The 21,570-nt window shown below is 60.8% G+C and overlaps 1 protein-coding gene across 6 annotated transcripts in view; it reads right to left on the bottom strand.

The window, feature by feature from the left end:
* The window catches only part of KCNIP2 (potassium voltage-gated channel interacting protein 2), a 47,651-nt gene that overhangs the window by 24,984 nt on the left and 1,097 nt on the right, over nucleotides 1–21,570 (bottom strand). The window contains exon 1 of one of the 6 annotated variants that reach the window (XM_069796810.1): nucleotides 19,497–19,623. The exons of 2 other annotated variants lie outside the window; for them this stretch is intronic. In XM_069796810.1, coding sequence (XP_069652911.1) covers nucleotides 19,497–19,554 — 58 coding nt within the window. In that variant the 5' untranslated portion in view covers nucleotides 19,555–19,623. Of the gene's footprint in view, nucleotides 1–933; nucleotides 1,613–19,496; nucleotides 19,624–21,570 lie in introns of those variants that run through there. 3 more of the 6 variants (XM_069796817.1, XM_069796808.1, XM_069796815.1) reach the window with 3 other exon arrangements.

Genomic DNA, 21,570 nt, shown 5'->3' with positions numbered 1-21,570 from the left:
AGGAGGGGAGAGAGCCTGGGAGGGTTTTTCCAGGCAGGCTAGGTCCTGGCAAAGTCCCAGCCCTGCTCCAAGGAGTGATGCTGCCACACTGGCCCAACAAGGCCTTCCCCATGCTCCTGGCATGGTGCATCTCTCCCCAGCACCATTGTGGCCCAGGGTGGCAGCCCAGGGGTCCACAGCTAGGCTAGGCCACAGGGAGGGCAAGCTGCCCCAAACACAGGGATGGGGGCAGGAGCCAGGCACCCAGGGTCCCAGCACACATAGGCACACAACAACCTCCCCAAGATGTGCCCATTGGGGTCAGGAGGTAGCTCTGGGCTCACACCCAGGAGAGGGTGTCCTGGCCAGCTGTCTGGGCTGTGCAAGGGCTGTCAGGGGGACGCAGGTCCCGCCATGGCTGTGACAGCAAATTGGGAGCACACGGCACACAGCTCTGTCCCCAGGACCAGGCAGCATCCCAGGATACAAGCACAGGCGGATGCAGGCACCAGGGTGTGTCCCGGCACCAGGGTGTGTCCCTGCCCCAGCCCGCGGGCAAACCCAGGGTTTCTCTGGCCGGACGGATGGAGGGTGCAGCCCCGGCCCCAGAGGAGGCAGATGCCTGGCACGGCAGGGAAGGGTCAGACCAGCTGTGATTTATTGGCACAGCAGTTTTTCATACTCCACTCTGCACCAGTCTCCTCCCGAAACAAAACATTCCCGTCACCCCAGGTCCACAGGGGACCTTCAGGGGCTCTTGTTGCCTCCCGTAAGCATCTCCAGCTTTGCCCCACACGGAGTCAACGCAACCTCTCCGCCTGGGGCTGAATCGCTCAGCACCGCTCAGCACCTAAACGGCATTTCCCCCCCTCCCCAAATAACCCCACAGAGCCCACCAGACAGAGACCCCTTCCCGCAGAAGAGAGCCCCGTGCCCCCCTAGGGCGGCACTTACCTTGGGAGAGGGTCCCGGTGACAAACTGGTAGAAGAAGCGGATCACCCGGCCCAGCTGCCTCTTGCAGCGCTGCTGGCAGTGGCTCATGGCTCCAGCTCACAGCGCTGGGGAGGGACCCAGTCGCACCCCCCTCCCGGCCGGCAAACAGCCCCCCAGCTCCTCCGAGCAGCAGGCGATGCCCGGGGGAGGACAGAGCCTTCCTTGCCCGGAGCGAGCCCGTGGGCATCGGCGGCAGGTCCAGCCCGGCGGAGAGGGCACAGGCAGCGCCTGGCAGCGCGGCAGCCGCCAGGCCCCGCTCCCAGGCGGCAGGCAGCCAGCTGGGAAGTTTTGTGCTGGGATGCTCCTGTGGAGGCTGCCTGCGATCCAGAGGGGCCGAGGCAGCCGCCGGCGGTACCCCTCCCGGGGCTTAGGCTCACAAAAGCTGACCGCAAGCTCGGAGAGGGAGCGGGGTGCCCGGGCGAGCCCCCCCCGTGCCGTGCCAGCCCGCCGGTCCCCTCCGTGCAGCAAAGTTGCAGAGAGAGGTGGGGAGTAGCGGCAGGGGGATGCTCGGGACTGGGGAGACCAGCGGTGCCGGCCAGCTCTCCGGGAGAGGCAGATGGACGCCTCCCTGGCTGGCAGAGCCCCGGGTTGCCCCTGGCTCCTGGTCCGCCCCTTGCCACCAGCTCGACCCGGCACTTCACGCCCCGGTTGGCCGGGAACCAGAGGCAGGTTGGTATGGCAACCCGCAGACTCCACAGGTCCCTCTGACCAATGAGGCACTGCTGCATCCCAGGGCCGCCTCTCTCCAAGAGCAGGGAAGGATGCTCCTTCCGGAGGGGAGCCGGCACCGAGAGCATCCTGCATCCTTGGGCATCAGCCCTCCAGCACTGTGAGCATCCTGCATCCTTGGGCATCAGCCCTCTGCTCCCACTATCAAGTGCGGTGAGCATCCTGCATCCCTGGGCGTCAATCATCTGCTCTGGTCAGGCAGTGCTGCAAGTGTCCTGCATCCCCGGGCATCAGCCCTCCAGCACCACGAGCATCCTGCATCCCCGGGCATCAGCCCTCCAGCACTGTGAGCATCCTGCATCCCCGGGCATCAGCCCTCCGGCACTGCAAGCATCCTGCATACCTGGGCATCCATTCCCGCTAGCTCCACACAGGGGAGGAGATGAGGATCGGTGCAAGGATGGGAGGAAGAGGAGTCAGACTCCCAGACTGCCCAGGCTGAGAGCCGCTTGCTCCAAAGCTCAGCCTGGCAGCGAGTTGCTAGCTTGCACAGTATGTCAGAGCCAGAAGAGAGTCTTGCGCGTGGCGGCGGTGGGATTTCCCTGCTCCCAGAGCCAGCCCGAGATGCTTTGTGTAGGCTGGCGGCCACATCCCTTCCCCAAGTCCCATTTTCCCAGCTGCAGTTCCCTCTCCACATCACATCCACACCCCGCACCAGCAGGATCTCAGCTCTGCATCCATCCAGGCTCTATTATCTCAGAAGCTTCATCTCTTATTAATGGGAGAGGAAGTGAACAAAAAGGGAACTGATGGAAATTATAGCTTCTGCTCCCTCGAGGATAGGAAAGGGGGTGCAAGCATGATCCAGCCAGGATCAGTCAGACTGCTCAGTCCCCACAAATGCCTGAACAAGGGGCCCCAAGAGAAGGGCCAGGAGCCTCCCCAGGGGTTGGTATGGGGTAACATCACCCCCTGCTCCCCAAAAGAAGGGCCATCCCCATCAAACCAAGCCTTCCCTGCCTGTTATGCCAGCTGTGCTCCTGCAAAGGGTGGGCAGCCCCCAACAGAGAGACCCCACACCATGGCAGACAGTGCCCCGGGGCAGGGAACAGGCACCAGGGGATGCTGCACTGGTCACTGCAGGGCTGAGCCAGGTTTGGGGAGACCCTACAGCAGGGTGCAACACACAGCACAGCAGGGTCTTGCAACCCTACAATAATACATCCACAAAGCCCTGGGCCAGGGAAGGGCTGCAAGGTACATGGACCCTACGGGGGGGACAGGACAGCCCAGGCCAGCCAAAGCAGAGCAGGCAGCTCAGCAAAACGCAGAGGCACAGATGCAGGGACAGCCTGTGAATGTAACAACTTGATTGAACCTACTTCCTGAGGACCACCTGCCGCCAGCCAAAAGCTTAGAAATTTGGGCTAGTAGCAGTGCCCAGTCCCCTCCTGCCACCTCCCAGGAACAGGTCAGTGGTTTAGGACCCTTGTCCTAGCCTACGGTATCTGGGAGCCCCACTCCCAACTCAAACCCACAATACAAACACACCGGGACAGTTTCTTGCAACGATCAGATCCCGTGAGCTGTGTGATACAAGGCCAAATCCTGCAAATGCAGAGCTCAGCTCCCCCCATCCTGGAAGAGAGACCCAGCTCCACAGCATGACCGCAGGGACCAGCCAGCACAACTCAGCCCAAGGTGGCCGCAGCATCCCAAAAGCCCATGGGGTACAGGAGAGGTGGCAGAACAGCCACAGGAGGGTGCCAGAGCCCACAGGACCTGACAGCAAACAAAGTTTGCGGCTCCAGCCCAAAACCACCATCCAGCTCCTTGGGAGCCAGATCCCACCTGGCCAGGAAGGTTGCTCCATCCTAGCATGTCTTGCGCAGGTGGGAGATGCAAGCATTGTCCTGTGCACCCTGGTCATGATCACCATGTGGGACTGGGGTGCTCATATGCCTCTCCATCAGCATGCATAGACCACCCCACTCCAGCCTGCAGGGACACGAGCCAGCACCAAGGTCACCCACTCCACCTCCAGGCTTGGCTGCCCACCAGCATCCCCAGGCGCTACAATCAGTCCAGAACTGGTGAGTGATTTCCAAAGGAGCATCACCCCTCCAGGTTGGCCCTTGACTCTCCAGAGAGGCCCTCGTGCACTGACACTGAGACAGAAGCTCAGGGGGACCATGTGGGTGAGCCAGGGGACGGTCCTCTCCCCTGCGCCTAGCAACCTGCAGCAGGTATTTTGCAATGACAGCACATTGCACAGAGACGTGAGCTGGCTTGCTGCCATCCCAGGGCTCCCTCTGAGCACATGCTCCCCAGGCTGGCACCAGGAACTACATGTCTTGCTTCTGCAGAAGGGCAGCAAAGCCACTCAGTCACTGACCCACCTCCCTCCAGGAGGACAAACAGGAATCCAGCAGAAATAAAAAACAAGCCACAAAGCAGGGCTGTTGAGCCCATCTTTACACAAGCTTTCTTGCTGAAGAGCTTCCACCTGGGTCACAGCCACCACGGGTGCCACTGCAGGGTGCACCCTGCCAGCCTCCTGCCCTGCCGCCCAGCCTGCGCTTCTCCCAAACCTGCTCCCCCCACAGGGAAGCCACTGATCCCCTGCCCCAGCCCCAGGGGAACTCCAGTCCCCACAGTGCCTCAGAGTGCAAAGGGCGGCATCTCCCAAAGGGATATTTTGAGCCAGCCTGTGTCCCCAGAGCATCTGCTGGGCCCCGAAAGCGGACATGGCATTGCCAGAGCCACAGCAATGGGACGGAGGAAGAGCACGGCTCCAGGCTCTGTCTCCAGCTCTGCTCCCGCCACGTTCTCTGGCTCTGGCAGGGGGAGCAGATGCCCCACACCTCCCAGTGCCAAGCCTGCGCTGGGGACCCGCCCTGCTCCCCACTGTAGGGTATAAATGACAAATTCGGGGAGACTGGAGAGCAACATCGTCCCCCACTTCCTTGGCCCAAACCCCTGCTGTCTGCCGGCAGGTTTTGGGGCTGTGCCGGGACACCGCCAGCTTGGATGCACGGGAGCCCAGGGCAGCCCACGCAATGCCTGTGCGGTGCCACGGCCGGTGCCACGGCCCGACCCCCGGTCTGTGCATGCCGCGGTGCCGTTGCTGCTGCCTGACGCTAAGAGGAGCCCCCGTACAGCGCAGCGGCAGGGCCGCGGGGAGGTGAGCCGGGGACACGGTTCGTTCAGACCGCGGTGGCGGCTGATGGCACACGGGGGACACGAGGGGACACGTGCCGTTGTGTCGGAGGGCGCAGGCAAGCGCGGCCGCCTGGGCGAGGCCGTGCGAGTGTGCAAGGACACCGTGCGTGGACCTTCAAGGCCCCAGCACGGTCCGCTGGCAGTCCCTCGCAGGCTGAAGGGACGGTGACAGCACTGCCGGGGAGGGGGACACGACGCAGCTGTCCACACCAGAGCCATTGCTTCCTTCCCTGCCCAGGTCCTCTCCTCCCGAGATGGCTTCTTGGCGGACACATCCTTCCTAAGCCACCGACGTCTGGGTCGGTACCTGTCGCGGGAGCGCTGCAGGCAGGGAGCAGCCGGGGGAATTCACGCGGGTTGCTGGCCATGAAATATTCATTAGCACAGCCGTGAAGAGAAGGGGAAAAATAGAAGATAAACAGAATAGGGGGAGCAGACACAATGCTTGCTAGCGGCTCAGCGTGGCACAGACAAGCCCACAGGGTGGCTGGATCATGGTTTTCTGGGCCAGCACTTGTATATGGGTCTCCTGGTGCCTGTGCAAAGGCTGTCCCACTGTCACGGATGTCATGAGCACGTGAATACCCCTGGAAAATGCAACCAGGAGACAGCCATCCTTGCAAGCAGCCACATGCTTGTGTGCACACCCAGCATCGGCAGGGACACCCTGGGACACAGACATCCCCAAGGGGTACCATGCTGGGCTGGTGCTCGGGGGTCATTCCTGCCTGTGCCAGCCCTGGGTGGTGCCCAGGCTTCAAAGTGTTTCAGCCTGGGCCACACACCCCAAGGACAGGAACAGAGCAAGGCTCCAGCCCAGGGCCACCCCGACCAGGGCATCTGGGGGCTCTCCGGAGTCACCCTGGGGCTGGCAGAGGGCAGACCCCTGCAACAGCATCTGCCAACAACATCTCCCTCAAGGACAAACAGCAATCAGGGTGGGCAGGAGGCACATTTCCATTACCAAGGAAGGGCAATCAAGGTGGGAAGGGTGCAGGGCACCCTGCAGGCCTGTGCCAAGCCTCAAACCACTACTCGGGTCCACAGGGACTGGGCAGATGCTCTGTTCTCTCTGTACCTAAATCCAGCAGTCACCTCTTTTTGGGGGATGGAGGACGCGCACATCCCAGCAATACCAGACCCATGGCTGCCTGGGGGATATGGGGCAGCTCCTGGCTGGAGGTGGGGCTCAGCAAGACTCACCCCAGAGCCAGGACATGCCGAGGGACAAGGAGGGGGACATCTGACAGCAGGGACTGTGGGACCCATGTGAATCCCTGGTCTCAGACACATCATGTTGGGGCAGGTGGCTCCGTGGGGGCCAAACACCACTGCCGTCCGCAGAGGGAGGCTCAACACAGCCAGCCCTGTGTGCAGGTCCCACTGCTGCTCCTGCCTCCTCCCAGCCCTGGGGACCTGCAGCCTCCGGGACCTGGGGAAGTGCTGAAAATGTGATGCCAGAGAAAATAAATAAGGCAGCTAATGAGGTAATTTGCATAGCTATTAGCAGGCAGGATTTGCAGCGGCTCTGACATGGGATGTGCTGTCACTGAGAAGCGCAGCCCAAGGGCTCTGCTGGTGCTTGCAGAGGGAAACACACCACAACCGTGCTGCGTGGGCCCACCGCTGGCACCTGCCACCCCACCCCGCCTGCCCAAGGGCCAGGGAAGCAATGGGGACAGGAGCAAAGAGCATGGAGGTGGGAGGAAGGCTCAGAGTGGGGCAGCCAGCCTGGGAGGAGTGGTGTGCTCTAACCGTGAGCCCATGCTGCCTTCGGCCACCCACCGCGGGGCTTAGCCCTGTGATGTACAGAGCATAAGGCAGCACACGGCTCATACCTTGCCAAGATGCACAGAGAACATCCATGAAAGGGTGAGCTTGCCAAAGGCCAAGGGAGAGCTGCCAGCAGCCCAGGCTGCCTTGTGGGGCAACCCCGCCATGGCACAGCCAGCTGGCTCCATGTGCCTCCCCATCCAGAGCCAGCTACAGCTCCCTGCATCCCTTACTTCCTCTTGCTCCCTTGTGAACCTGGCCCAAAACACATCCCTGCACAAGCCCAAACCCTTTCCTACCTCAACCTGGCTGCGAGCGAAGCCAGCTCACTCTGACTGCCAGAAGAAGGTGCAATTTTGGGGTGTAGGGCTGTGCACGAAGCCCAAGGGCAGCACCAGCTCTGCATCATGGCTGCTCCCATCCTTAGATGCTCAGTTCAGGAACTGCTGTGCCATGCCAGGCAGGAGGGCGCTGGCCATCCCAGTACCCCCAGGGATGCAGGGGCAACACCCCTGCTACCTGTGATGCTGCCAGATCCCCAACCTGCTCTGCTGGGATAAATGTCCCATAAATTGGCTATGTGATGGAGGGGTGGCATGCAGGGCCACCCTCCCCCAGCCTGCCAGGGCACGTCTGGCTTTGATCACAAACCTGCGGCGACAGCTCGGCTCGTTCCCAGCCGATGGATCTTGTTAAAAAATGCATGTGGCGTGATCCGTCTGCTTGGGAAGGCACTGCCAGGGAAGGAGCCCGGCCCAGCGCTGTGCACCGGCCCCCACCGCCAACCTGCCAGCAGCCGGCACGCAGCAGGTGACAGGGCAGCAGCCTGGCCCTGGTGGCACTAGGCTGGGGACCAGGACATGCCCCAGCTAGCATTTAGCTCCAAAGCACCCCTGCAATGCAGGGAAAGGATGGGGGCACCCCCATGGTCTCACAGCAGAGACAAGCAGAAAGACCCAACAGATGGGTGATCAGACACACAGACAGACATAAGCTCCACCAGCAACTTGGGTGGTGGGTGTAGGGCAAAGACCGGGTCAGAGTCCCCCCAGTGACACCCTGGTGCATCCATCATCCCCCCATGATGGCCCTCAGCCCTCCAGGTTACGCTGAGGCACTAACTCCTCCCAAGCCACATTTTTTAAGTCAGTTCTGCTAAATATTTCAGGGATTTACACAGAAAAGCTCTCTGTGCTTGGCGGCACGTCGGCCCCGTTGGCATCACGCAGGCAGCAGCAGACACCCCCGCCTGCCGGGGCATGAATAATTCATCGCCCCCACCACAGGGTAGCAGTGGTGGGGAGGAGGGGACAAGGCAGGGGGACACGGGCTCCATTGCCCCCCGCCCAGACTCCTGGGGTGCACCCCAAGACCCTCCATGCCCTGCAAAGGGAGGGTAAAGACCAGCACCAACATCTGCAAGGAAACCTGATTATAGGACTGACATGTCGAGATAGCAGCGGTAAGCAAGGACACCACAGCCCGCCTGGAGCGTCCGGGGCCATTTCGGAGCTTGTCGGGTCTGCAAAGCACAGCAATGCTGGGGGCACCCAGGATATATCGGGCAGCGGGGCAGCATGGTCCCCAGGACCTCCAAAGAGCCCAGCCTTCACAAGCAGGGACATTGCTGTCTGGGGTGCACGGCTCACGCTGGGGCCCAACACAGCCACAGCATCTCCTTATCCTGAACAGGCATCTTTTTGCTTCTCAGATGCCCACCCTACTTCATGCCCATGGCACCCCACGGCGATCACCAGGGGCTTCCAGCTGCAGCACAGCACCTTGCATCCCCAGGCTTGTCCCAGCTCCCACTCCAAGCCTCACCAGTCTCCTGAACTGTGAGGCTGGGAAAAATCTCATCCTGGCCATAAGTGATGCCAGCCCTGTTTCCAAATCTGCTCTCGGGGAGGGCGTGGCCCTCGACATCCCTCCAGCCTCGCCACGCTCACCGCCCCATGCCAAGTCACGGTGACGGTGACAAATTAACGAGCCCCGTGCAATCATGCACAGGTTGGACTCTGGTAAATGGGAGATGGCACTAGGCTAATTTCCTTGCAATCAGTGCTCGCTCGGCCACCGACAGCTCTGACTCGGCACGGTGACAGGAGGAAGCACAGTAGGGACAGGCTGAGATGCGACCTCAGCTCCCACATGTGCAAGCGGCATGGGGCTGCCCGTAGGCCAGGCAGCGGGGCACCCTCCATCACCCAGCCAGACACTGTTGGGCTGAGCAGCACAGGCTATTAGCACCAGAGCTTATCCAGGGGCTCCAGCACGTGCCGGCTGCACAGCTGGGAGAGGGAGATAAGGCGCCCGAGGGATCCCGGGGAGGGGAAACATACTTCAAACGGCAGGAATCTCCCCCAAAACGGACTTGGCTTGAAGGCACCGAGAGCATTTGCTGCTATTAATAACTCCACCACTGCAACAAGGCACCTGCCCCCTGCTCCCTGGCTCAGACTCTCCCTGCACGGGGAGACGCAGTGACAAGGCAGGGAGGGAGAGCAAAGCGGCGCTGGAGATGGGGCTGAGGTCCTGACCAATGGCTTCTTGCCTGTCCCCACGCCAACAGCCCCTGGCACTGGCCTGAAACACCTGGATGGGTGATGACCTGGCTGGGGGCACCTGGGGGGCTTAGGGCAGGGGAGACGCACAAGGTCAGCGCTGTCGTTCCGACAATCCACAGCCCATTTGCACCTTTCTCCAGCCTCAACCCAAGACACTGCGCAGCCCCACGGCCAGGCTGATGGCCCCCCATTCCAGCACTGACACTCTCCGCACTCATATCCCAAGTGAAGGCTCAGCCCTCTGGCCCCCTGCCCTGTGCTCCCTGCCCCACGGTGCAGCAGGGCCACCCGCTCAGCATCTCCAGGGCACCCGCTCAGCCCACTGCCAGCCCGAGGGGGCCCCCAGAGACTGCCTTTTTAAACTGACATTTTGGGGACAGGAAAGCTATTTTCAGTTGTTTCAGAGGCAGTACTTCCATCACAGTTTGTCTGCCTCCGCTGGAGGGAGGGATGCTCTCCCTAGGGGTGCCATGGCAGGTGGCTTTGGGCTGCGGTGCTCAGCACCAGCTCTGCACCACTGGGTCATCCTCAACCCCCACCCCGCCGCCTACTCAGTGCCTGGAGCCAACAGGCCCAGGAGCAGATGGGAAAAGACATCCCTGGGTTCCCACCTGGGCACAAGGGTCAGGAGCATCCCACCTGGCAGAGGGGCTGGCGGGAGACACAGAGCAGAGACTGGGGGCTGTGCTCCTACCCAGGACATTCCCAGCATCAGCAAGGTGTCTTTTCCACACAACTTGGTGAGACACCCCCAAAAATGAGCACACAGAGCTGAACAGCCCCCCTTCCCCTAAAGCTCCCAAGCACTCTTGATAGGAATAAATGTGCCTGGCAATTACTTGGGGGGAGAGTACAGCCTCCCAGTGCAAGACCTGCTGAGAAGCTCAGAAATAAATATGTTAATAATCGAATATCCATCCTGCGCCTGAGCTCACGAGAGGACTTTCAAGTCTAATTAGCAGCAGATTTGTACCATCACTGCCTGGGCTCAAGGGACAATTTGCCGTGGTTCCCACGAAGCAAGAGGCTCCGCTATAATTAGCCAGCAGCATTCTGTCTGCAAGGATTACCTCCAAATCCCCCCTGCGCTCCGGGCTGGGGGGGGCAGGCGGGACCCAGGTAAGCTGAGATGAGAGATGCCCCCAGGCTTTGATCTGTGCAAAGCAACTCTCAGTTGCAAATCCAGGGCAGGCAAGAGGACAGGCAACGAGAACAGGCAGCATACTAGGAGGAGAGGCACCCTGAGCCTGCAGGTCACCCCATGCTCCCCTGTCTGCAACGCAGCCCCTATGTGGGCAGGGAGCTCCTCTCATCACGGCATCCTGCTACGAAACCCCAGCGTGGCCCCAAAACATCTCCATCCCCACACCGATCGTTTCCAAGCCAGACTTCTGACACCCAGGGCTGCCCACAGCTCCAGGAGGCCAGTCCCCAAATGGGGGACATTTTCCAGTCTACCCCAGCCACACATGTTGTACATCTCATCACCAACGCAAAGAGCTGCCCCCACCCTCCACGAGGCCAACACTAAGCGTAGCTTGCGACGCCGCTTGCACAACCAATGGTGGGTGCTTGGTGCACAGGGACTCGGCACTGCGAGGGAGGGGGATCGCATCTGCAAAGAGACCCAGTTCCTCGCTGCAGGCAAGCACAAACCTCGGGGCTTGGCAACAGTTTGGGGATGTTCATCAATCCCCACCCGGGCAGGGCCGACCTGCTGCAGCTTGGTGCAGCGCTTTGTCTCAGGTAGATGGAAATCCCGTCAGATCAGACTTTTCCTCAATCCATCACAGCGGGACAGGCAGTGCCTGGGGGACTGCTCCCACCGCCCCTGTGTTTTTAAACAGGGCCACATCCTGCTCCTGAGGATGCCATAACAGACACCATTCCTGGTACTACAGCACCTTGCGGGGCGGCTTGGATGGGGACAAAAGGGCACCCAGGGGAGTAAGACAAGGGGGCAGCACCTGGAGGTGCACCACTGCCAGTGCCCAAACCGGCACCCTGGGTCCATCATGCCGGGGGCTGCACAGTGTCTCGCACCAGGGGAAGGCGCAAAGGCAGAGAGACAGCAGAGGGATGAGGGAAGGGATGGGGAGAGAGCAGAGGGGGCCACGTCCGCGCTGAGGACCAACAGCACAACTGAAGATGCTCCGCCGAGCGGGGAGCAGGACCCACGCATCCAGCCCTGTGGGGGGAATGCCTGGCAGATACTCAGCCAGAGCTCACTGACCCAGCAGCAGCTGCCAGGCGCGCTCATTAGCACCAATTAATTGTGGGCAGAGGCAGCTGGCCTGGCAGCGGGCAACCTGCCCGCTCGCTCCTCCCAGCCTGGCAGCAGGCACAGTTCCGAGCCAAGGGGAGAATTAAAGACGGGGCAATGGCAGTCAGATCCAGGGCACCTCCTCAGGGATGGCCTGGAAATGTCTGTGCCAGAGATGCTGTGCCCATGAACAACAAAATCAGCGCTTCATCCCTCTCGGGCACAGGTACCCCACATTCAACAGTGACCCCCAAGTCAGGGCACAGCCATCCCCATCCAGCTCCTCCGCCAGCCCCAAGACACCTCCCCAGCACCACTGGGTTGTTCGTGCCAGCAAACAAGGGGTTACCAGCCCCTCACTTCCCCACAGTTATTTAATTAAGCAGTGATAAAAGGAAAGACGTATTATCCAGAGAGTGACAGCGGGTTGTAATTACAGCAGGGCGGGCTGAGAAAACAAACAGCGCCGAGGGGGGCACGGGGTGGTTTGGGGCTGGGGAGCCACTGCAGCCCCTTGGGACCTGTGTCCTCTGCCCCAGGGCAGAGGTGGGACCCTTGGGTCATCACAGGGAAGGCTTCTTTGCCCCGATGGATGTGGTCCCAAAAGAGCCTCCCCCTCCAGCTCACACTGGGCTGGGATTGCTCCAATCCTAGCCCCTTCACGGGGATGCTGGGTCTGGACCAGCCTCAGGGAGCAGCAGGTTTTCAGTGAGTCACTTCAAAATATTAAACACCATCTCCTCCCTCCCTGCGCTGCTTTGGGGCAGCCCTCTGCACCGAGGGGACTCGCTGTTCAGCTGGAGCAAGGGGACAAAGTCCCCGCTGGGACGTGGCATCCCAGAGGGTCTCTGCCTGCCCATGGAGCCGGACACGATGCCCACCCACTGGGTTCCTCCAGGCTTGGGTTTGAAACTTCTGCCCTGTTTCCCACAGACAGCAAGGGGCATGGGTGGGACATGGGGCACAGCCCCCTCCCTGCCCAGCCACCCAGCAGCGGTGCTCTCCCTGGGGACAGGGAGAGCTTCACCCCCACGTCCCCTTCCAGGGGTTGGTGGAGCCACTAGGTACCACCACAGTCATGGCTGGGACACATTGGGGTGACTCAGTCCCAAGGGGTGCATGGCCACCTCCTCCCTCCTGCCCATCCTGCACCATCGGATGCCGCTGTCCCCTGCACTGCCCCCAGCCCCAGCCACGTCCCTTCCCTTCGTTAAATCCTCCTGCTCTCAGCCCAATCCTCTTAGGCTCCCCCTCTCCCATTGCAGCATCTTTAAATTAATGCCTGGCCGAGCGTGGGATAGAAGGAAATTAACCCTGGGCAGAGGGGCAGCCTCCGCAATGCCTTTTAAAAACTCAAGCACTCTTCCCTGCCCTTCTCCCCCTCACTGTGCAGGGGAAGAGACCTGACCTGCCACAATCACAGTGAGCATCACTCGAGCAAGGGCTCCCAGCACCTGCAGTCCTGGGCTGGGGTGGGTGAAGGCAGCGAGTCCCCCCTCCAGGCAGCCCCCTGCTTGGGAGGCTGTGAGGTCCCCGGGAGGGAGCCCTGGCCGTGCTTGTGTTTGCACCCCAGGCATGGGTTCGCTATTGCCAGCAGCAACAGCCGGCTGGGACCTCGCTGTGAGCGGTTGCAGAGCTGCCCTTCGGGGCTGTAGGGCCCTGAGCCGCACAGGTCCCGCATGGCCTGCACCCCCGCTGGGGCACCTCGGGGTCCCCAGCTCTGAAGCAAGAAGCCAGGAGGGATTCAGCTGCCAGTGGGATGCGCTTGGAACCCCACGGCTTAGGGAGCTCCAAGGAGCTGGAGCAGCACATGGCAGGGCTGAGGCAGGGATGCAGGGTGCCATGACACACAACCTGATCAATTCAGGGGATGCTTCTGGCCCATGTCACCGTGGAGAAGTTAGGACGAGCCACTTTTGGAGGAGCTGTGTGAGGGTGAGCAGACACAGAAGCCATGACAATCCTACTGGTCCAGGTGGGACTTGATGGTTTTTGGGAGAACGCCTCCGGGAGCCAATACCATTGCTGCCTGCACAGTGCGGCTGTGGGACCACAATCCCAGCAAGGCCTGGGAAGCTCCCAGCCTGCAATCCCACCAAGCTGCCCTCTCCCAGGGCAGCGGTGGCCAGGGCAGTGGGAAGCCAGGACCAGGCATCACCTGCCAGAGCAGCACTCCCGCTGATCCTCTCTGTTACGCAACAAATTATTCCACTCGCATTAATGACTTTGCGGCAAAGGGGGAAATGACATGAATGATTCCTGGTGCCTGGGAGTGACTCACTTTGCACAGCAGAGGAGAGGTGAGCAGGGAGGGAGGCCGCCAGGGGGAATTTGTTCGGGTCAGCACGAGCAGCACAGTGCAGGGGCTGGGCTCGGAAGATGCAACTTCTGGAAGGAGAGTCAAGGGGGAAGAAAAAAGTACTTAAGGGCAGCTCCCACCACCCAGGAGAGGGCTGAGATGTCCCCAAGGGATGCCAGGATCAGTCGTAGCCACAGCATATTACAGCATTCCTTGCTGCACTGCCCGAGCCCTGCACCCATTCGCCAACCTGTGCTGCGACCCCAAAACCTGGCACCAGCGGCTGTCCCTGCCTGCTCTGGGGTCAGACAGGGAGCCAAGACCCCATGCAGGTGCAACCAGAGCTGGGGGTGCTGTGCTCTACCACCAGAGCCCCCCAACTCCAGCATGCCCCTAGGAGCACAGCAGGATGGGCAGGGTGGGCAGCTACCCCCCATGGCCCTTGGGGCAGGAGTGGGGGGCAAGGGTGACACATCACATGGGCTGCAGCACTGAGCCCAGCATCTGACCTTCTCCCTTACCTCTAGGAGGCTTCACTAAATCACACCATTAAAAATTCATCCATATTTCCTCCCAGAGTAAATCAAGAGCTGTCAAGGGCCAGCCAGCCCAGCCAGCCACCTCCTGGGGACACCAGAGACACGCGGAGACACACCAGGGACTTTAACAACCCACTCCCAAGTAGCCCCAGGGGAACCCTTGCAGTGACGAGGACCGGGTGGATTATTGCCTTTAAACCCATTCAGGGGCTTTCTGTAAGCAATGCAATTTTAAAAAATTCAATCTAGGAAGAAGCGATTAACCAAACGGGCCAGGAGCAGTGGTTAGCCTGTCTAATCTCATTAGCAAGCAGGCCGGCTCTCATTTCACCCCACTGAGTCTCGATGGGCCACAGTAACCAGGTGAGAGGAGCCAGACAGCTCTTCCCTGGCTCCTGCTGGGTCTGAGGGTGACCCATGGGTGCGCGAGTTTGCCGGTGCCTCCCTGCATCCCGCAGGGCCGCACCTTCCCCAGCCAGGCCAAGGGAAAAACCCTGGAAAGCCTCTTCCCTGTGACTCAGATCCTGGCCAGATCATCACCAATGCTCCATCCCTAAAAAGCACTTTTTTGGTGTCCAAATGCATGGGTTTGGTGATGGGAAGAGGACAGATAAGGGAGCCAGTGTATCCCAGCCCTGCTGCTGGAGTCAGTGCCTGGAGCCACGAGCAGGGTCCCAGTTTCTGCCCACAGAGGCTCACTGGTGGAGTCCTGCCAGTCTCTCATGGTAGCATCTTGCCAAGAAACCTCCTTCTGCTTCACACTGTTGAGTCCCTTCCCAGCAGGAACGTCACTGCCACAGGAGGAGGCTCACGGGGACAGCAGGACAGCCCAGGGGGGTTCCATCCTGCCCAGTCAGTCCCTCCATCTCTGCACAGGAGATCCGGGGCAGCAGATTCATGCCATGCAGAGTTAGTCACTCCATCCCTGTCTCTGACCTGTTCCCTGGAGAGGGGCCGCAGGTGAAGCCATCCATCTCCACGGCCAGCCTGGCACCGGCCCTCAGGGCTCTAGGCATCCCCTGCCTGCCCATGGGCACCGCTGCTGCTGCGGCGTGGTCCTCATCAGACTTCTCTGAGGGTCAGCCAGACCCCACACCACTCCCTCCCGTCCAGGACGAAGCCACCAGCTTGTCCGAGGTACAGCCCAGGGGCTCGTCTGCATGCAGGGGCATGCAGTGCCCTCGCCTCGCACAGGGCACAGCCCCCAAAACAGTGGGGATGGAGCTGGCGCAGGAATCAGATGGGCACCACAGCAGCCGTGCTCAGAGCTGGGGCATGTGCTTGTATGTCCCCCAGACCTCAACGTCCCCAGGTCCACGTCCCCAGGAGAGGTGAGCAGGAGCAGCATGGATGGGACACCGACCCTCTTGCCACACCACAGAGCCCCCAGCAGCGATGCTGACACCGTCCCAGAGTTGGGAAGGGTGCCAGCTGCCTGAACAGGAGGGATCCCCAACTGAACGGGTTCAAAAGCAGGGTGGCTCCTGCCAAAACAGGGCTGGAGTCACCTAAAGCAAGATGGAGCTAAGCCCTGGGGGCTGCCATCAGGCACAGGCAGGAGAGGCGCGATGCTGCGAGAGTGTGGGCACGCACACGTACAGCACCCCTGCCCACAAGTGTCCGTAGGTGACTCACTCTGGCTGGACCAGAGAGGAAACGTTCAAAAAGACCCAAATTCAGAGGCAGTGAAGGTGACAGCCTCCCATGTCCCCCATCCCTGCCAGCTCCTGTTGAATGCGGCAGCCATCCTGCCCCCAGCTCCCCTCCCGCAGGGCTCCGTATCCAAACAAGCTAATTACCCACACCGCTTCCCGGAGAGCTGCACCACCCATCTTCATTTGGAAGACAAATTTACTTAAAAGGCAGAAACAGCCAGAGCCACAGCAGCTCGAGGATGGGAGGACCCCGATAAGAGCCTTCCACCCAGAACAGCCCTGCTGCCACGTACCCTTTGCAAAGCCGCTTGGTAGGGTATTGCTGAGAGCGGGGCCACTCCATCCCCTGCATCCCATCCCCAGCCCTGTCCCATGCACTGTCCTGCCGCTCACCCGCATGGCATGGCACCCACCCAGCCCCAGCTGCTGGCAGACACCCTGGCACAGACAGTGGGGTGAACAGAACCCTTGCACCCACCCGCAGCCCTTGCCCCCTGGAAAGGGGCTCCTCTTGCCCTTTGCTCCCAGGAAAGCTGCTTGCACCAGCCCCAGCAGTTCACTTGCTTGGCAATAACCACCCCCAGGGCTCCGCAACCCCTTAGTGGAGGATTTTGATCCCCCACCCTAAGCCAGAGCCCCTCACCGTGGTGTCAGGGAGGCAGCCTGACTGGCTCAGCCCCTCCAGTGGGGCATGGCAGGGAGATTCATTTCACTAGAGGCTCATTCATCTGCAGCACGATTAAAGCCCAGGGCTGGGATCCATCCCGGCGGCAGGACAGCGATTTGCCAGCAGATGGATTTATCATCTCCCAAGCACAGCAATTTGGCTTAAACAAAACCAAACCACTTCTCCTAATGAAAACACCATTAATGAGCAGAGCCAGTGAGGGAGGGGGAGGGCAGCTCCACTAATGGGGTCTCTCCTGTCCTTTGGAGCTGGCACAACCCCCTGATACCCCAGCTGGAAGGCAAGGGCATGATGCTCTGCTCCACCTGGGACATATGGACCCAGTATGGCCCAGGGGAAACCAGAGCTCTGCTCACCCTCCCAAACCTCTCCTGTCCTGGATCCCAAAGCTCTGGGGGCAACTGGTCCCAGCACAGCATACAGCAGGAAAGCAGCACGACCAAGTCTGGACACCTCCTCTGGCTGTCCAGCTGTGGGGAAAAACTCCTCTCTGTGCCCAGACACAGAGATGGTGAAAGAGCAAACCCCTCCCCGCCCGTGCATTGCCAGCCCTGTGCAGCAGGAGCTGTACACCTTGGCCAAAGTTGCGACAGCCCATGAATTATGCATTGGCATCTGCAGAAATCAGCCGTTTAACCGCCCCAACCAAACCCCTGAACTTCCTGTCAATTAATCCTGTGCCACTAATTCCCTGTGGGCTCCGACCTGCCTCTGCCTGCAGGGATGCAGCAGCGGCTGCCAAAACCTCGGCTCCGGCCTCTCCACCTGCAAAATCCAACCTGCCCGCAGGCAGCGGTACACAGCAGCATCACCCACATGCCCCTCACCCCATATGTAGCTCTGCCCTGGCACAGGCTCGGAGCAGCATCCTCGCTGGCAGGGACCCCCAGGATCTCAGCCTCCGGTCAGAAGAGGCCACAACACCCCATGAGAGGGGATTCATCTGCATCGAAGGGCTGCAGACAAGCCAGGACAGCAAAGAGGGAAGAGGCGGAGGGGTACAGATGCCAGAGAGAAGAAGACAGCAGACAGAGACGAGGCAGAGTCAGGCAGCGCTCCCATCACCCCAGGAAGGTGCAGCATCCATCGAGGGCAGGGCGCTTTGGCACAGAGGGGACCCCACGGGAGCTCCCTGCCCCAGCACATGAGTGGGACCCCCTTTTCCCCCCATACCCCACCTTGACTGGGGGCCTCCTGGGGAGCTTGGGGACCTAGCTTGAGGGTCAGCCCAGCTTCCAGCCCAGCCTTACCGTCAGGCCGTGGGCAGTGGGAGCAGAAGCAGCAAGCAGAGGGGGGGGTCATGTGGGGCAGCAATGGCAGTGCAGAAGAGGCAGGTTAGCAGGCGAGCAGGGGGATGGGCAGCACACTTGGTTCCCATGGGCCGGACCCCCAGGGGAAGGACATCGGTGTGTGTCACCTCTCCTAGGGGCTGCTTCTAGGAGAAGGGGACGAACCATGCATGCTGCTTGCCACAGGGATGCAGGCAGCCGGCCCTGCTAGACCCGCATGGGCAGGGCAGAGCCAGGTGGCCATGCACCCTGTACTGCTTGAGGAAGCAACCAGGCAAGAGAAGGAGCTTTGTTCTGGGCATGGGCGAAGCACAGCCACAGTCTTGGGCACAGTCTCCATTGCAGTCCCCCTCACCAGGGTCTACCCCAGCAGGCAGCCACAGCACACGACCTGCCCCGCACACTTGCAGCCAGGGCCCAGCCGGCTGCTGCCTGCCTCCTGCCCTCACTCCCACCCCATCGGCCCCATCACTCCATCCTCCGGCTGCAGATCCCAGCTCTTCCCCCTACACACACTATTATTTGGCACAGGCTAGCACTGACACCCCCTCCACACCCTGGGAATTAAATTATCCCCCTTGCAGGTGGAAATACTACGCTATGGCAAGCTTGCAGAGATTTTCCTCCCGTCTGGCTGAGTGCGGGCTGTGAGCAGCCACAACGGAGCTGCCGGGTTTGCCGGCAACAGAACAAGCTCCTGGCGCAGCCCTAGATCTGCCCATCACCTGGTACCTGCCTGCAGCAGACGCATCGCTGGGGCACGGCTCTTCAGCTTTACCCCGCGGCAGGGACCGGAGCCCAGCTCCCACTGTACTCCCGCCAACCCCACTGACCCGTCCTTCCCTTGGGGTGTTTGTGGGGGACAGCTTTGCCCCATCTCTCCTTTCTTACTGCCACAGAGAGAGATGCCTCCAAAACACCCTCCCTCCAGGCAGGGAGGGGAGCTCAGCCAGATGCTGCGCTGACGCTACACTGGTACCTACAGTTTTCATCTCACTGGGTGGGCTGCTGAAAGTGCTAAGAGTTAGGGGAGTCCCCATCCACCAGTCATGCCTGGGGAGGCAGGAGGATCCCAAAGCTCTGCAGATGGTCTCTATAGCAATTGCTCACCCACTGCAAACGCTGCGGCTGCCTTTGGGGTGGAGCAAAGCAGTTGCTTGAGACCCCCCCAACCTGACAACAGGAGGGAGAAAGCAGGGGTGAAAAAGCAGGGATGAAAAGTGAGCCTCCCAACCCCTTTTTGGGGGACCAACAGACCCAGAGAGGTGAATCCCTCATCCTTCCAAAATGCAGCTAGGGGGTTTGACCCACCCCAAAGAGCCCGGGTGTTGACCCTGCGCTGGCGCCTGCCGTCCTGCTCGCAGGACACAGCATGGCTGAGACGGGCTTGTCCCGCAGGGTGAGATGGGGCACCGGGCCACCCACCCCTGCTCCCCAACTGGGACTGGGGCAGCCCCACTGCCTGCACACCCCTGCAGAGCAGCGGGCAGGAGGGAAAGCCGCCTCCGAGCCCCACTCGCCTCTTGGGTCACCGGGATTCGGGGCGGGGGACGCGGTACCTGCGCTCCTCAGGGCAAAGCGGCACCAGGGTCCCATTTCTTCCGCGCGGAGGGCCATGTCCAGAGCAGTCCCGAGACACTGGCTCTGGGCTCTGCTTGCACACTAATCGCTCGTGTCATTAGAGGGCTGGAGGAATAATGTAATTTATGGATGGCTTTTATTTCTCGCTAGCGTCATCTAAATACCCCAGAAATGGACCAGTTTAATTTCCTAGTGGCATAACATAAACATTTCTCTCCTTAACACCAGGTGGGCACCCAGCCCCAGGCTTAGCAGCCAGGCACGGCTGGTGCCTGCCCTTGCCCCACACTGCAGCACTGGGCCCAGGCATGGGCAGAGTCTGTCCCAGCTCACCCCAGCGCAGCCGGCCCTCGTCCCCCCGGCACACGGAGCCAGTGCCTGCTCTCCCTGCCGCTCACACTCAGGCAGCTTTCATTCACTCGGTCGCTCTCGCCTCTCACACACACATCCACGTGCCGCGCGCCGGCAGAGCCCGTGGCTGCTCTGGCTGGGGACCGGGGCAGCTGGGCACTGCCGGAGATGCCATGGGGAGGGGGGGCTGTCACTGCACCCCCATTTTGAACAGCTCTTGAAATTTAAAAATCATTGTGCTTCTGAAGGTGTCTGGGGTTTCTACCCTGCGGATGGCTGCGGGTCCTGCTTCCCCTTAGCCTTTCTCTTTCTTTTGGAAGGGGATATTGCTAACCCTTCTCTGGACATGCATAGATGGGTGTCTCATCGCCCCCACCCCTGTTTTTAGGGAGTGATGGGGAGGCAGCAGGACCGACCGGTGTTCCCATGTACACCAGCAATCGCTGGAGCTGCCGTGGGGCTGTCGCATCACCTGACATCAAACAATCTCTCAGTTAACAGCTCTTGCATGGCAGATGTCCACCAGACCCTGATGGACCCTGACGGATGGAGGTCCCCAAGGCTGCAGGAACACCCCAAACTGCCCATGCATGTCCCCAAGCAGGGCTGAGCCACCAAACAATGGGTGCTGGCAGGGACCCTCCCATCTGCAGGGAGAGACTAAGCCCACGCTGGCACTGCCAGCTCCACTGCTGGGCTTTGCTACAGCCCCAGAGGGGTCCTAGTTCCTCAACACATCCCCAAGGAACTGGGAGAGCCCAGGCCAGGTTAACAGGCAGGGGCTTGAGCCATTAAAGCCTCCCCAGAGCTAAGGCTGCATCCCCTCTCCTCCTGCCTGCATCACTTCTACACTCTTTCTGGGAGAAAAACAACTTTCCCTCCACAGGGAGGGACAGCTTTGGCACGTTCAGCCAACGCGGGGGAAATCGGTGCCACCGGGACCAGCTCCCTCCCCGGCTCTGCCCTGGCAGGTCAGTGACCTGACAGCGATGGCAAATGAGTGACATGCTCTCCCAGGGCCTCCATTTCCCACACTGGGAAATGGGGCAGATGTTTCCAGCCTTTTTCCCCAGAGGCTTCCCCGCAGCCCCATCCCCACAGGCAGGGGCCGGCACAGCAGCACAGCTCCCCTCTGCCCAGGTTCCTGCTGCGCGGCTGGCTCGGAGGTAAGCCCAGGCATAAAAGGTCTCAGCCTCAGAGAGACTGGAATTTATTTTTAACCTCGGTTTGATTTAAATCCATATGGACATTTTAAAGTTACCGGAGAAACCAAAAGTTGTGTGTGGGTTCCAAGTTCCTACACAGCTCAAAAATATCTTCTCTGCAGCACGTTTGGGCAGGCAGCAAGCAGCGTTTCCCACACGTGGGGCTGCTCAGGAAAGCAGAGCAGGGGTCCTGCCCTGCTACCACCACCTCCTCGAAACCCCAGAGCAAAGCCTGAAATCCACTCCAGACTGTGGCAGGAAAAGCATCACCAGGACTCAGGGGAGACGCCTGTGTATACACCCCAGTGCCTGCGGCATGAGGGCACCCAACCCCACCAGCTACAGACAGGTTCGGCTCTGTCGTGGGTCCCTGGAGACAGGTGGGAAGCGCTGCCCCATTTCACAGCTGCTGTGGCAGAGGCCCTGAAAGGGGATGGGGTTTGACCTGATCCATGGAGAGCAAGTGGGGAGGGAAGGGTGTCACCAGCTCCAGCCC

Source organism: Haliaeetus albicilla, chromosome 11, assembly GCF_947461875.1.
Source record: "Haliaeetus albicilla chromosome 11, bHalAlb1.1, whole genome shotgun sequence".
Classification (NCBI taxonomy): domain Eukaryota; kingdom Metazoa; phylum Chordata; class Aves; order Accipitriformes; family Accipitridae; genus Haliaeetus; species Haliaeetus albicilla.
Note: the sequence above shows the minus strand (reverse complement) of the source record. Positions and strands in the feature narration are given on the sequence as shown.